At 45.6% G+C, this 16,601-nt stretch overlaps 1 protein-coding gene across 1 annotated transcript; it reads right to left on the reverse strand.

Moving 5' to 3' along the window:
- Positions 1-5,664: 5,664 nt before the first annotated feature.
- LOC122925823 (protein kinase C delta type-like) lies at positions 5,665-15,872 on the reverse strand. The gene is made up of 7 exons (XM_044277179.1): positions 15,401-15,872; positions 10,422-10,702; positions 9,107-9,198; positions 8,422-8,623; positions 7,810-7,929; positions 6,631-6,756; positions 5,665-5,793 (listed from the first exon to the last, which is right to left on the reverse strand). Exons 1-7 carry the CDS (start codon positions 15,870-15,872, stop codon positions 5,665-5,667), a joined length of 1,422 nt encoding a protein of 473 aa, XP_044133114.1.
- Positions 15,873-16,601: the final 729 nt, after the last annotated feature.

Raw genomic sequence — 16,601 nt, forward strand, 5'->3', positions numbered from 1 at the left:
GCGTTACCCCATCATAGAACCAGGTATAATAGTCATATTTGGTATCCCTGAACTCCATATTTTGTGGGGAATGTGAATATGTGCTTGTTACTTGTGTACAGCGGAGACATCCCGAGATATGGCACATACCATATTTCAGGGATTCATCTCAGGGATACAGCCTGCCCAGCAGGCGGACTCTCAATTCCCCGCCTTGATTCTGGGACCCTTTATAACAAAGACCTGGAATCTGCTAAAGGAGTTCTCCACTTTTAACAACACCTGAAGAGGGCCTCAGCCAGAGAACCTGTGGGCTGCAGGCAGATTCAGATTATTACACTGGACAAAGGTTTCTTGGACTTTATCCCTGCAACGGACTATTTCACCAACGGACATCTTTTCTGCGGAAACTAAGTATTTTCTTTCTTTTCTCTCTTTTTGGTTATTGGACTATACTTTCCTTGATTATTGTTTTAATAATTACTGTACATCTTGATAATTTGTATTGTACATATATATATATAATAAATGACCTCCAAGTCATTTCTCTAGCCATATGCCTGTTTTCAAACACTGCAAAAACTTACCCTAGCCTCTCCGAAGAGAAAGCTACTCGGTTCTGTTATCTAGATAGTGGGTTCCTTGCTCCCATAAATTGCAAGGTGGTGGCAGTTAAACTACCCTGTGTGTGGTTCCGGTCGCAGTTCGTCACACGCTTACTTGCGGTCAATCGGCGGTCCACTCCCTGCGCTTTCAGCCTATCGACTATACGGACTCAAGTTAGACTGTCGGTGTGCTGAAAGTGGCTGGGAGGCCTGTTTGCGGATTGACCAGTAGGGGCGCTGTGACGGTTTTGTGACGTATTGTGGTCGCGGCGGGCAGCGCCCCATGGCACTGGGGGGAAGCTGATGGCACTGAGGGGAAGCTGATGGCACTGGGTGGAAAATGATGGCACTGGGGTGGCACTAGGGGGCAGCTGGTGGCACTGAGGAGACAGCTGATGGCACTGGGGGAAAAGAAGCTGATGGCCTTGGGGGGGGGGGGAGCTGATAGCACTGAGAGGGCAGCTGATGGCACTGGGGGGATGATGAATTTTTATAAAGAAAAACATTCTTTGAATTAGTTTTGTTATTAGAGTACTCGATTAATCGTTGGATTAATCAATAGAATATTCAGTTACAAAAATAGTCGATAGCTGCAGCCCTACTTTAAAGGGGTTGTCCGGGTTCAGCTCTGGACATACCTCCATTTTCACCCCGGCACTGATGGGCGGGATTTAGCGCTGCCCTAGCCAGTAAAATAGCTAGGGCAGCGCTAAAGCCTGCCCATCAGAGCCGGTGACATCACCGAACACACTGCCGAGTGGAAGTTTCCGCCATGCAGTGTGTTATTGCAAATAAAAGATTGCTTGCTGCGCAGGGCAAGGGAGCGCATCCGAGCATGAGATGCTCCGATGCTAGCCTCAGGGGGGCTGTCTGGGTGAAAATAAGGGTATGTCCGGGTTCAGCTCTGAACCCGAACTACCCCTTTAAATGGACAATCTATTTTTGTAAGGAGGAATAAGTTGATCACAGAGAGTATTGCTGCTGTCACCTGTGATAGCAATGATCCGTTGTAATGTGCTGAGGGGTTAATGACGCATTAGAAATCAGTAGACACAATAAAGGAGTTCTGGGGGGAAACGATGGGATTATCACCCCAACAGTGCATTTTTCACTATATACCCAGAAACCAAGATGAGGAAATGGGTACAGTAGTCACCAAAGGAGGGGTACATCTTATGGTGATGTCAGTAAAGAAAGCCCTTTTAAGGCATTGGTTGGAAGGGGAAGTGCCGTCTTGGGAGGAAGTGATTGGCATGATGAAGGCTGTTCTTTATTTGGAGAGACTCGAGGTTGAACAGGACAAGGAACGCTTGGTCGAGAATTTCATCAAAAAATGGAGGAGCTTCATCGAGAAGCTATTGTCATGTAGTGAGATTAAGGAGCTTATGGACCCGTTCAAGCTGACTAAATGGTACCTGGAGGCGCAACTAGCTAATAGGCTAGGGAAACTAGAAGCATAATCTGGAGGGAGGGAGCTTCCGCTGTGAGATAGGATAGGCATCTTCATGTACGTCAAACAAATCAGTGTTCTTGGGTTGGGGGGTGGTGGTGGGGTTCTGGGGGGGCTCTGGGGGGGTTCTGGGGGGGGCTCTGGGGGGGTTCTGGGGGGGTGGGAGGGGAGGGAGGTGGGCTGAGGATGGGAGGGGAGAAAAGTTAAAAATGATGTGGAATGATAAATTTGAGAGATGATCAAAGATATTTGCTTGTACAATGTTACCTGCCAAAACTGTCATCAATCTCTGTATGGTACTAGCATATGTATTGTATGTACTCTTCCACTTCAATAAAAAGAAATAAAAAAATATAAATAAATGACGCATTAGGTGAAATCAGTAGTCAGGCCATGTCATACTAAGGCCTCTTGCACACGACCGTGTGTCCCCCTTGGCTGTAGTGCAGACCGAATACGGCGGGTCCGCAATACACGGGTCACCGGCCGTGTGCATTCAGCATCACGGATGGGATCCAATCACTTCAATGGGTTCGCAAATCCGGAGATGCAGTGCATAAAGGAACGGAACCACAGAACGAAAGCACTACGGAGTGCTTTCGCGGGGTTCCGTTCCTTGCTTCCGTTCTGCAATAAGATTGAACTTGTCCTATCTTTTCATGGAATGGCCCCCCCCTCTATTGTAATAATAGGTTGGTGGCACAGTGTGCGGCCCCCCCCGCCCCCCCTTCCTCCCTCTATTGTATTAGTCTGATCCACACATTGTAGAAAGTTTGCTCAGTCAAATCTGCAGATTGTAAATGACATTAGTAGGCTGTAGTTTTCTGCCACAGATTTCACCCACTTCAGTGCAACGGGGTGCACCATCCAAACTGGTCTTTTTGCCTCAGGAAGCGGTAGGACTGCAGGGGGTGGACATTTAGCCTCCAGCCCTGCACTCCTGCATCCTGCTCAGCCTTGCATACATTTGGTGTCAAAGAGAGTCAGAGACCAGGCCAGATTATACAAGAGTCCTCCTTTATTGTGTGCAGGATTAAAGTTCTAGTACATCCAGTAGTAGTTTGTATAAAATGCAACGTCCTCACAGATGTTGCAGCATGAGCTAAGCAGATGAATATGTCATTGGCCCTCAGATTACTTTGGCTAAAATATCTACTATAGGGTCCACTGGCTAAGAGCTGTGCTCTAGCAACTGGGGCTGTAGTGTCCGCTATTCTAGAGTACGTAGGTTGTCTTAATTTGTTATCCATCTGCTGCAGCAGGGTCTGGATCGCCTTAATCTGGGTTACTTTGCTGTCTCTCTCTCTCTCTGTAGCCATGCAAATCCTTCTCTTTTAGCGCTTGCTTGTATCTCCTGGAGCTTGTGGAGGTGACGTATCGGTTATTTGGTCAGTTATTTCCATCAGTTATTGTGAGCCAAAACTGGGTGCAAGTCAAAAACACAGAACAGGTGAATATCTTTCCATTATACCTTTTTCTCTGATAGGCTTCACTTCTGCTTTTGGATCACGATAGCTGATGGAAATAACTGACATGTGAACTTGGCCTTAGGGTACTATCACACTAGCGTTTTTCTTTTCCGGTGTTGAGTTCCATCACAGGAGCTTAATACCAAAAAAAAAAAAAAAAGATCAGTTTTATTCTAATGCATTCTGAATGGAGAGCATTCCGTTCAGTATGCATCAGGATGCATCAGTTCAGTCCCTCTTACGTTTTTTGGGATGAGAAAATACCGCAGCATGCTGCAGTTTTCTCTCCGGCTGAAAATTCTGAACACTTGCAGGAATGCCGGATCCGGCATTAATTTCCATTGAAATGTATTAGTGCCGGATCCGGCATTAAGTGTTCCGGCAAAACGGATCCGGTATTTCGGTCAGTGCATGCACAGACCTTTAAAAATAAAAATAAAAATACTGGATCCGCTTTTCCAGATGACACTGGAGAGACGGATGCATTATTTCAATGCAATTCAACCCACATCCGGATCCATCTGACAAATGCCATCCGTTTCAGTCAGGATTGCTGGATCCAGCAGGCAGTTCCGGTGACGGAAACTGCCTGCCGGAATCCTCTGCCGCAAGTGTGAAAGTACCCTTACAGAAAGTAAAGAGCAGAAGCTTAAAATGTGATCATACGATGAGACCAGCGAGATCCAGCCCTGAGCACGTGTTAGGCTACTTTCACACTAGCGTTTTGGCTTTCCGTTTTTGAGATCCGTTCATGGCTCTAACAAGCGGTCCAAAATGGACCTGTTTTGCCCTAATGCAATCTGAATGGAAAAGGATCCGATCAGAATGCATCAGTTTGCCTCCGTTCAGTCACCATTCTGCTCTGGAGGCGGACACCAAAACGCTGCCTGCAGCATTTTTCTGTCCGCCATGTGGTGCGGAGCAAGACGGATCCATCCTGGCACACAATGTAAGTCAATGGGGACGGACCCGTTTTCTCTGACACAACAGAAAACTGATCCATCCCCCATTGACTTTCATTGGTGATCAAGACGGATCCATCATGGCTATAGAAGACATAATACAGCCGGATCCGTTCATGACAGGTGTATACGGTTGTGTTATTGTAACAGAAGCATTTTTGCTGATCCATGACGGATCCACAAAAAACGCTAATGTGAAGGTAGCCTAAGTCAGTGGAAATAAAGCCAGGCACACAACGATATAAGGGGGAATGGAGAATTTTATTTAATTTATAATCTTATTAATGATGGGACTGAAGTTTTGGTGTAAATTGCAAATCAAAGTCTAGGATAAGTTACATCCATTGACTTTTATTGATTCAGGGGAAGGCGAAAAAACCCCCTGTAGGGGGAAAAATTCCTTCCCGACTCCGCTTAGGGCAGTCAGACGATTTCCCTGGATCAGATATTATGAATCCAGAGGAAGGCGAAAAAACCTCACTGAGCCGCAGCCATCAGCTTGTAATGAGGAAAAATTCCTTCCCGACTCCATGCATGGCAGTCAGATTAGTCCCAGAATCAATGACTAAATAATCTGTCCGCAAGGGGTTGGCCAAATTGTACTTTGAATTAGGTGAATAGCTGAATTGGGGGGAGGGCAACTGTGTTGATCCAGAAGAAGGAGAGAAAAAACCCCTTTATGACATCTGCCAATCTGTCCTAATCTAAGGGGAAAAACACTCCTTCCAGACTGCAAATAAAGCAGTGGGAAAATAGTCCCTGGATCAAATGCCCGTACACATCATCCAGTGGGATCGGCTCCAGGATCAGTGTCCTCTGTCGTCAAGATGTCTTCAAGATGTTTTCCTTCAGTCCAATCGCAGGGAGGGCTTCCAGGATCCAGTCTTCCCTTACCTGTTATTGTCTTCATACTGTGGTATATATGATAGGAAGAATCAATACAGATACCATATAATGTGGTGTAATATACAAAGATTTTGTGCTACATATGAAGATTAGGGATTTTACACAACTGTTTAATGCTCAGAAAATTTGAGCTTCACAATTGGAGCAGCTTAAATCTTGAATTTGTACAACTGTATAGGAACACTGCTTATTTCCATCTATATACCTGGATCTTTTCTTCTGACCATCCATTGATCTTCTCCAGGGGCTCAGGAGGACATTTTGCTCTGGTGACATTAGAGCTGGTGGAGGGTTTACTGGGTGTCAAATGATAACCCTCTGAAAATGGCCTGATGTTTCAGTGGCAATCGTCGCTTCTTGGCCACTGCTGCCTCCATTTCGTCCAGGTTGAATTGTGTGGAACAGCTTTGAGGTATAGATGGCTACAAGAAAAAGAAATAGATATAACTGAGGATATGGTCATCACAATTGGTGACAGACCTGATATGAAGCTTATGCTGGTAGTATTTCCACATGTAATATGATTATCTTATGTACTCATCCCCCACCATAATAAGATAGATTTTTCTGTAGGAGTATAAAGCATATTAAATGCCAAATTCGGGTAGTGGCCTGCACTCATTACAGGGGTCTGCCTCCAACCAGCTCCATTCAAGAATTATTTGTCACAAATATAATTATGACTTTACCTTCCAAAATACAGTCAGGGTGCGAACTACTGAAAACACATAAAAGCTCTGTATGCTGACATGCATTACTGGCGTTGGAGTTCAGTGGCCCAATCCCCAAACCACCATATCCTGTGACAATTGCTACTGCTTGATGGCTCTGCCCCCTCCTTATTACCTGCCAACATGTCCCCCTATCAAGCCCCTGACATTGAGAATCATATACACAGTGGCGTAGCTAGAAATGACTGGGCCACACAGCAAATTTTTGAATGAAGCCCCCCTCCCCCAGTAATTTTTTCGCAACCCCTTCCTTTTATGCTGCCCCCATTCCTGTGTCTCAGATGAGGCCTGGCAGCTGTTCCATCCGTTTTCTACACTGTATATACTGTCACTGTATATAATTTCATTGTGTAATACTGTTATGGGGGCCCTGACAAAATCTTTTAGTCCTCCTCTTCCTGGATGGGCCCCTTCTGGGTCAGGGCCCCAAAGCAGCCACTTTCCCTGCTTCCCCTATAGTTACGCCCCAGCATATACAGTGTATGAAGTGTATCTAGAGCACGGTAGACTTTCTGTTTATGCACTTACTACAGGGATGTGTGGTGGTGGCATCTGAAGGGCTTCCACTGAGACCCAGTCAATATGCTGGAAGAAATGATGGCCTCTGATGTTACCATGGACTCCTAAGCGCTTGGCAGGATCTCTCTGGAGGAGCTGAAAATGAGAAATGTAATGATAACTTAGTGACTATAACGACCTTTGAACACAATGACCAATCACATTCCAGATCTTACATTTTCAGGGGAAAGCTGGGAAATGAAATCTCCACTTTTCTCTTGCGCAAGTTTTGGTAAATTTGCCCTAATGTTTATTCTGTCTGAATGCTGGACTAAGGCCCCATGCACACGGCCGTGTGCGGGCCCTGTAACCGCGGCCTGGATCCCTCCTGAGAGCAGGAGCGCACGGCGGCACTGGTTGCTATGACGCCGTGCGCTCCCTGCTGCCGGCACAGTACAGTAATACACTGGTATAGATCATACCAGTGTATTACTGTATTGCGGCGGCAGCAGGGAGCGCACGGCGTCATAGCAACCAGTGACGCCGTGCGCTCCTGCTCTCAGGAGGGATCCAGGCCGCGGTTCCACGGCCCGCACACGGCTGTGAAACACGGCCGTGTGCATGGGGCCTTAGGCTGTAGTGTCAGCAATGGGAGATTTTAGAAATCTGTGGCTGCTTGTTACATAAGCTCAGAGGGGTGGACTAAGTATGTAGACTTGTCCTCTGTACATTAACTACCAGACTCTTACTTTAAAGGAAAACTCATATTCCAACTATCCAGTAGGTAAATTATTCCTAAAAATGTTACCATGGGAGAACGACTATAACGTCTGCCTCAGTGCTGGTAAAAATGGCAGCTCATGCTGCTCCTTTTTAACCAGGCTACTGGCCAGGACTCTTGTCATAGATTGTGCTATTACTAAGTCTGTGCTGGATCTGGTCAGGTTGTGGGTCCAGAGGTGACTCCTTAGCATCCTCTGTTGTGTAGACCAGTATTGTAACCTTGTATACTACAGAAGTGCTGGTTGTGTATTGTTACCCAGCGAGCAGCACCTCTGAGGGGCGACCCTTCCCGAACACTACAATGGTGAGTACTAGTGAAGGAGATCATGGTGCACTATGGGGTATTGTAGGGAGAGATGTCTTCTATCACAGGTTGTCATGTAACATTGTATACAGTACAGTAGTGTCATGTAGGAACATACTGACCTTTTTAATGATGTCTTTAGCGCCGGAGCGTGTTGTGCACTTACTGGTAATCATTTCTTTTAAGATGACACCAAATGAATACCAGTCCACTCCGACGCCATACTCCTCCTTAGCCAGCATCTGCCAGGAAGGAGAGAAGATTAGTACACAGCTCTTACCCACATTGTAGGTGCTAAGGTTTCTGCCATTGCCAACATATCATAGAATGGAGTCACTCAAGGTGTTTAGCTGAATGATGACAAGATGTTCTGCCTCCATCCAGCAGCAGAAACACTGCAACCACAAAGTCATCTTTTGTAGACTCGCTGTAACCAAGTGTTACATGGGGGTTCATTCATTTGAATGAGCATATTCTAATATTAGGTTTCTCCACAAGCACCCACTGCAGTGGAAATGAATGGTCACCCCGAGCTTCCCCTGGCAATACCAGCTGACCCCTGAGATCAGTAGATGGCATGAAGGTAATTAAAGAGGTCATTTCATGGGTCCAGAAAAAGTCAGACTTCCACCAATGTGATGCTCCTGCTTATCCTAAGGATGAATGAGCAATATTCTGAACCCCTTCAATACAAATGGATCAGTGAAAATGATGCAAACTCCCCTTTTTCTCACCTCAGGAGCCACGTAGCCTTCTGTTCCAGCATATTCGGTGGCTGTGCGGTCTCCAAGCATGTTCTCAAGTGCGAGACCGAAATCCGTGATCTTAATATGGCCCGTCTCAGCCACCAGGATGTTCTCGGGCTTGAGGTCTCTGTGGATGATGCCCTTAGAATGGAGATATTGGATGCCACACACGAGCTCAGCGGCATAGAATCTGTCAGAAAAGTAAATGAATGAATATAATGCGAGGATAACACAGAAGACTCTTAGACTTTCTTACCAGTCACCAGAATAAGAGACAATAATGTTTCTTATCACTGTCAATTGATGAGGCAGTGTCTTATGGAAAGGGCTGCATGGTGGCTTAAAATCACATGGACTTCTATTCCAGGGTTTTAAAGAGCAACCAGTCCTAGTCATGTTCTAGAATGTGTCGCTTATGGCCATTAATAACTATTCCCGGAGGGCCCCTTTAATTCCTAGGAATATGATTAAGGCTCCTACACATCGGACTGGGGAGATATCAGAAAAAAAAGATCACAAAGATGTGATTTTTGGAGGAACGTTTCCTCTCTGTCTTCAAGTCTTCTTTTGGGGAAACAGATCTCATCAGTGTGATGTGCAGGAGGCCAGACACTGGATCTAATATTTCAGGTCATTTTCTAACCGTTTAGCTGAGGTTCTTATTTAACTATACCTTGCACTGGGGATGTCAAGCCGCCCCTTCATCTGTAGGAACTGATCAAAGTCCCCGCAGCTCATGTATTCCAGACCAAGTAGAACAAGCATCTGTGACATAGAAGACACCATTACCAAACCCTCAGAACATCTACACATGAACTATATGGAATCTAGCAGTGGCTTCTGTCATCTTTAAAGGGATATTCCAGTGTCAATAAGTAAAGTTTATTATTTGTATATAGTGAAAGATTCTACAATTTTACAATCTTTCTGTATCAAATACTCAGTTATTAGGATCTCTGCTTGCAGTTACTGAATGGGAACCGTCATTAGTTTCCTCCCAGCTGCTATAAATCTGTCCTGGTCCTGTGATGGAGATATGGTGCATAGCATGGACTTTATTGAGCCAAGTGTCTGTGTGTCCATGACATGGGGAGGATAGGTTTTTAGCCACTGGAGGTAAACAATGAAGGATCCTGTTACATAACTTCAAGTAATACAGTGTTTATGGATATGCTGAGTTGTGTATGTAATATGCTCCTCGAGGATTGGGCATGTGTACTGTATTTGTACAATGTCATAATCCTAAAAGATAAAAACTAATACCTAAAAAATGAAATAATGCAGCAGAAGAAGCATGGCAGGACAATGCAGAGCAAAGACAGGAGACACTTGGGTATGTACATTTAATAAGGTGATCATATGCGCCATTGCGGTTTGTTTCTATGGTCAGCAGATGACACACTGACTAAATCTATTAACCCTCTCTACGCTAGACCACAAAATAAGTGACCTCAACCAGGGAAGGTTAAATAAGTGGAAAATGTTATTTTCTAATTTTCTGTAATTCAAACCTGGGAGCGTCTTATAGTCCACAAAAAAAGTAAATTAGAAAATGATATAACCTGCCATCATAGAATAAATAACCTTTATTTGCTCCTTTAAAGAGGATCTTTCACCACTCCTGACATGCCTGAATTGCTAGCAGTCTGCAGTGAGGGTACAGAGGAGCGGTAACCAGTTGGGGGGTGTACCTGCACAGACTCACTCTATCCAATCAGTGCTGCCATTTTCAGACTGTAAGTAAATGGAGCAGTGGTCATGTATCCAAACTACTGCTTCATTCATATGGGGACTCAGGGACCTCCATTCTTCTGATCACTGGGGGTCCCTGCAGTCCTACCTGACCCCTTTCTTTCAAATGGCTGGTCGCTCTGAGAGGTGCTGCAGTGAAGGGGCCTAAGTTCTCCACCAAGTGCTGCTGCCCCCTTTTCTGCTGATTGGGTTACGAGTGGAGACATTTGACAAAAGTGAAGTGGTCAGAAGTGTACCTTGGTCTGGAATGCAAATTCCGCGTGGACAAGGAAGGGGCTCCCAGATGCCAGCTGTAAGACTCGGTGCTCCACCAACACATCCACCTCATCGCAGTTGGCAAGCATGGCTCTCTTGCTGCTGATCTTAACAGCATACTTCTGATGGTTAGAAGTATCCTCCGCCAAGACGACCTTACCATAACTTCCCTCCCCGAGCACATGATGGAAAATTAATCTCTTCCTGATGGTATCGGAGAGTGTGCTTCTAGAGCAGGTTGGCCGAACACCGCTGTCCTCGACTAGGGGGAAAATAATAGAAAGACATGTGAAAGGATATTCCCATCTTAGGCTTTTATACCATATTGATTGGCTTGGTTCTTTCTGTTACTCTGCTAGACGATAGCTGCCAACAATCCCAAATTTGTATAGCCAAGAACAGAGCTTAGCTATCTCCAGCAGTCCCATAGACTCTGAATGGTGATCGGTGAGGGTCTATACTGTTCTATTTGAAGGGGTATTCCCATCTGAGACAATGAGACACCTTTGGGACCCACACCTATATCGAGAACGAGCTGGGAAAGTGGTGGCTGGAGGACCCCAGATGTCCACTGGGTCCAGCCACCACCAAGCGCTGTTCCAATAGTAGTGAATGGGAGCACCCCCGTTTGCGCAGCCACTGCTCCCATTCATTTCTATGAGGCCGAACTATTTCAATGGGGCTTAGCTATTTTCTGCCTCCCATAGAAATGAATGGAGGGCAGCCGTACTTGTGCGGTGCGCCCTCTGGGACTTTGTTGGCTGCGTTTATGAAATAGGTGGGAGTCCCAGAGGTGGAACCTGCACCTATGAGACAATGGTGGCAGATCCTACAGATATGACCCCGTTGTCTCAGATGGGAATACCCATTTAACAGAATCCAGCACCGTAGATAAATACAGACCTAGACCAGACTCTAAAATATATACTGAAATCAGACCCCTTAATAAATACAGACCCCAGACCAAGTGCCTTAACCCCTATATATATTGTGGGTACTTCCTCTGGTAGACAGGATTAGCGGACGCAGTATAGAGGCAACAAAAAGTTTTTGGGATCAAACAGTTCAGTGTTTTATTCAAACTTTAGGCAAGTGCTCAAACAAGCAGTCATATTCAAACAAAAAGTCACCTTGCTTTGTTGGTGGTAATTCAAACAATGCGGCAATTCTGCCTCAAAGAGTCCTTGCTGATAGCAGCACCAAACTGTTTTCACACCAAACAGGTAGCAAGCCTTCATCCAGACACAAGGCTCCCAGATCCCAACACAAAGACATGGCATTTAAGCCCAGCTGCCTATTTAAGGACAGCCAGGTGCTGCCAAAACCCGGACCGGCATTTAAAATCCGGTCCGGTATTTGCCCTCACCTGGCTGTAAATCAGCCCAGCAGCACATGCTGGGAGGAAAATACCTGTTTTCCCAGACCAAACCTCTCTCTGTGTCACCATACATATATATATATATATATCTATACCGTATTTTTCGCCCTATAAGACGGACCGGCCCATAAGACGCACCTAGATTTTTGAGGAGGAAAATAGGAAAAAGAAAAAATCTAACCAAAAGGTGTGCTTTTGGTGGGTTTGAACTAATGGCGGTCTGTGCATGAAACTATTATGGGGGATCTGTGGATGATGCACTGTTATGGGGGGTATTTGTGGATGGCACTGTTATGTGGGGGATCTGTGGATGGCACTGTTATGGGCGGAGCTGTGGATGGCATTATGATGGGGGGGTCTGTGGATGGCATTATGATGGTGGGGGGATCTGTGGATGACATTATGATTGTGGGGGGGGGTCTGTGGATGGCATTATGATGGGGGGGGGATCTGTGGATGGCATTATGATGGGGGGAATCTGTGGATGGCACTGTTATAGGGTGGTTGATCTGTGGATGACACTGCTATATGTGTCACCCACAGTTCCCCCCCATAACAGTCCCATCCACAGATGCCCCCATAATAATGCCATCCACAGACCCCCCCCCCACCATCTTAATGCAATCCACAGATCCCCCACACCATCATAATGCCATCCACAGACCCCCTTCCCCATCATTATCCCATCCACAGGTTCCTAGGGAGGGACTGTAGTAGGCGGGGAGAGCGGCGGGCAGTGCAGGCACTGTACTCAGTCCCTGCCGCTCAGTATGTACTGTATTATACTTAGTGTTAATCATAATATCTAAACTGAATAATGATGTGCTCCCCCTGTGCTTACCGCTACATGACACGCTCCTGTAGTAAGCACTAGCAGCTAGCAGGCAGGCCGGGCGGCCGTAACTCACTGAGGTCACATGCCTGCTCCGCCTGCTTCATTCATAAAGTAGGCGGAGCAGGCACGTGACCTCCGTGAGTAACGGCTGCCCGGCCTGCCTGCTAGCTGCTAGTGCTTACTACAGGAGCGTGTCTTGTACCGGTAAGCACAGGGGGAGCAGGGGGAGCGCATCAATATTCAGTGTGATGATTAACACTACGTATAATACAGTACATACTGAGCGGCGGGGACTGAGTACAGTGCCTGCACTGCCTGCCGCTCTCCCCGCCTACTACAGTCCCGCCTCCCTCCTCCATCCTCCCTAATATATCGCAGACTGCGATGTAAACTGCCAGCATTCGCCCCATAAGACGCATTTGGGGGAAAAAAGTGCGTCTTATGGGGCGAAAGATACGGTATATATACCCTTTAAAAAAATACAAATATTCTTTGCATCGCCATTTTCTGACACCCACATTTGTCTTTATTATTAGAGCCATGTAAGGGCATATTTTTGTGGTGTATTGTTGTTTTTTTTGTACCATGATTTTTCTGTATTTTTGGGCAACAACCCATGACAGGCCTAGGACTTTTTAATAAGCCCTGCGATTTTTCAACAGGGGTTCCAATTGGAGGACTTAGGTAACCCCCCCCCCTCCCTCTGTCAAACTTTATAGATGCTGCAGTCGCTATTGACAGCAGCATCTAAGGGGTTAAAAGACCGGTATCATCATCACATGCACTGCTGGCAGGTGTCTACTGTATTATTCAATCAGCATCCACCATATATAGAGAGTGACCTCAACATGTGAGCTTGATCCATATAACGCTCTATCACATATGACATACATATAGGGGATTATGCATTAAGGGGATGGATGATAAAAACTGAAGCCTATGTGCCATTTACCTGCTGTTACTCCCATGGAGAATTATGATATATACATTTACAGTATGGCGCCACCTGCTGTTTAAAGCGTATAACAATCTGCATCTACTGAGCTAAGTGCTGCTGGTCACAGGTCAGTCTCTGTCCTCATAGCCAGGTCTCTTCACAGTGGTCCTCTCTGTTCACCGCAGGGCAGCTAGAAGGAATAGCTTTCTTCCCTGTGCTCACTGCAGAGGAGCTAAATAAGAAAGGCGTCTTCCATGCAGAAAGCTATTTCTATTGGTTCTTCTGCTGGGAACACAGGATCACTTGGCAGAGACCTGGCTCTGGAGGAGTGAGCATGTCTAATCGGCTCAATGAGCTCAGTAGGTGGACCTGCACATTGCTATACACTGTGAACACCAGGTGGCGCTATACTATGTAAGTAAATGTCATAACTCTAAAATAGAGACATTTTTACAGAATCTGAATGGTAAATGTGCTCTATTCTTATAATGGATATGACATATAATGGTGAACCAACCCATTTCCCCTTCCTGACATATCATATACCTATACACTGTAATGCTGCAGGGCGGTGTATGGAGCAGGCTCCACAGGGGGTGCCAAATGTGCAATAAAAAGAATCACATTTAAAAATATATATTTAAAGAAGCTAGAAAAGCCTCTTTCCTTTTTCTTGTATACAGTAATAATTACATAATTGGTGTCACTGTGTCTGTAAACTTCCAACCTAATAAAATATACCCCATGATAAATGCTTTACAAACACACACACAATGCCAGAAGTTTTTTTTATTTTGTACATGTAATAAAACATAAGGAAAACAGTGTATATTTATTAGCGCCATGACTGTGCTGATCCGCGGGATAAAGGGAACATCACTGAGCGCCAAACTTACAGAGCAGACCCCTGAATACAAACCCTGGAATAAATACACACCCCAGAATAACTACAGACCCCAAATCATCTAAATGAATACCGTCTTGTGTCAAAGCTGCTGCACAACATCTTTCATCTCATTACTGGGGGCACTGCCCCACTTATATATTCAGCTCAATATTTGGGATCAGTATTTGGAAGCCAAAACCCAGAGTGGGACCTACACAGAGGGAAAGGGTGATGGAAACCTCTGTATTTCTTATGTATTTCTGGGTTTGACATATACAAACCAAATATACCTGGCAGTGACCTAACTCTACAGAAAGAGGTTCTGCAGCAGCTGAAGGGTGTAATGCACTTCCTATAATACATTATTCAGAATATGAGAAGTCACCTTGGAGGTCAGGGATCTGTAGACATGAGCTCTGCACGGGGCCTTGTACATCTATAGGGACCTGGGGCTCCTGATGACTTCTGCTCCCTTACAATAGGGGCACAGCGTCCATGTATCAGAATCACTCCCGTGTATGCAGGGTTGTTACAGTGTTGTACTATACAAAATACAGGCTGCTGTCTATGACAGCCTATATTCTCTCCATGCACAGGCTTTGCTGAAAACTCAAACAGGACACTAAGGGGGGGATTAGAAATAATTCCTATAATAACATTAAATGCTTAAAACGGACCTGTGTACGGCCTAATTCACACTGCACTGCCCTAGCCCAGTGTCTAAATACCCTGACCAGGCAGAATGGCTTGTTGGCGCTCCCAGGGTACATCCCCGCTAGCACTCCTCCCCCACCCCTAGTACCACCCCAGATATCCCCTTCCTTCTGCTTGTCTCAGGTCTCAGCTCTACAGAACAGATTCATGTAAAGTTATACAACGTGCCCAGGATGTGTAGCTTCTGTATTACTGTATGTGTGCATCTACCTGAGACTCCCTGGTCCTCCTGCTGGTCTTCTTTCTTGATCCGTGACTTCTTTCCATCTTTTGAAGAGATGATGAGTTTTCTCTTCTTGCCGCATTTTGGCTGATGAGTCACATCTTCATCCACTGGAATGATGGGTTGATTAGGAGACATCTTCTCAGAGGAGCTGGATGTTATCCTCTTCTTCCTCTTCTTGCTCCTCTTGGGTGTCTCCTTGTCTTCATCAGCTGAGGTCAGGATGGTACGTTGCTTCTTCCCTCCTTTCCTCCTGATGATAGTCTCCTCTTCTTCCTCCATCTTCTTCTGCTCATCAGCCGATGAGTCAGAAATGTGTCTCCTCTTCTTCTGTCCTCTCTTCCTCACAGCAATCTCCTCTTCTTCCTCCATCTTCTTCTGCTCATCAGCCGATGAGTCAGAAATGTGTCTCCTCTTCTTCTGTCCTCTCTTCCTCACAGCAATCTCCTCTTTATCCATCGCAGCGCTTTCCCTGGGGTAAGCAGATATGTCCTCCGTCGCCAGTCAACTCCAACTGCCACTTCTAACTGCCACCAACCATTCAGACACGGGCACCACAGTTGCCCTGGTTACATGGATTGTGATGTGCCCAGTAACTGGCCAATAGCGTTCAGCCATTTGTGCCAGGCTCTTTTTGAACATATCTATTGAAAATACATTTCTTATCTGAAATATAATGGATTTAAGTTTCCATTTTACTTTGAGGTTTAAGGAACACGTTGAAAACTCTTATGAAATAAAATATGCCACAAAGTTGGAGCAATAATTTGCTTTATAAAAATATTAGGAGGCACATGTGCCATATTTATAAGAAATTCTGTTGTTATGATAAATCTCTGCATTGTGCCATTCCTCTGTTATTCCTCCTGGAAGTTTATAAACAAATTGACAACCTATACAGTTCTTACATAGTCTGTTCATAGGGACGAGGGGAATAGTAACAGCAGTTGTCAGGCTGGGGCTACACAGAAACGTTCTGTAGCACTACCCCCAAAGTGACCAGAAAGCAACCTCGCTGCACGGAGGAACTTCTTCCGGCAGCGCAATATAGATGGGGCACTTGCTTGGCTATTTGTGGAGCTCCCATAGTGATGACTGGAGAGCACATGTGTGTCAGGCTCTGCTTCACTTTGTGTTCCCTGTTCTCTAGATAGGAGCGGGTCTCAGAGGTGGCACCCAATCAGAGGC

This window comes from Bufo gargarizans, chromosome 2 (genome assembly GCF_014858855.1).
Source record: "Bufo gargarizans isolate SCDJY-AF-19 chromosome 2, ASM1485885v1, whole genome shotgun sequence".
NCBI classification, from domain to species: domain Eukaryota; kingdom Metazoa; phylum Chordata; class Amphibia; order Anura; family Bufonidae; genus Bufo; species Bufo gargarizans.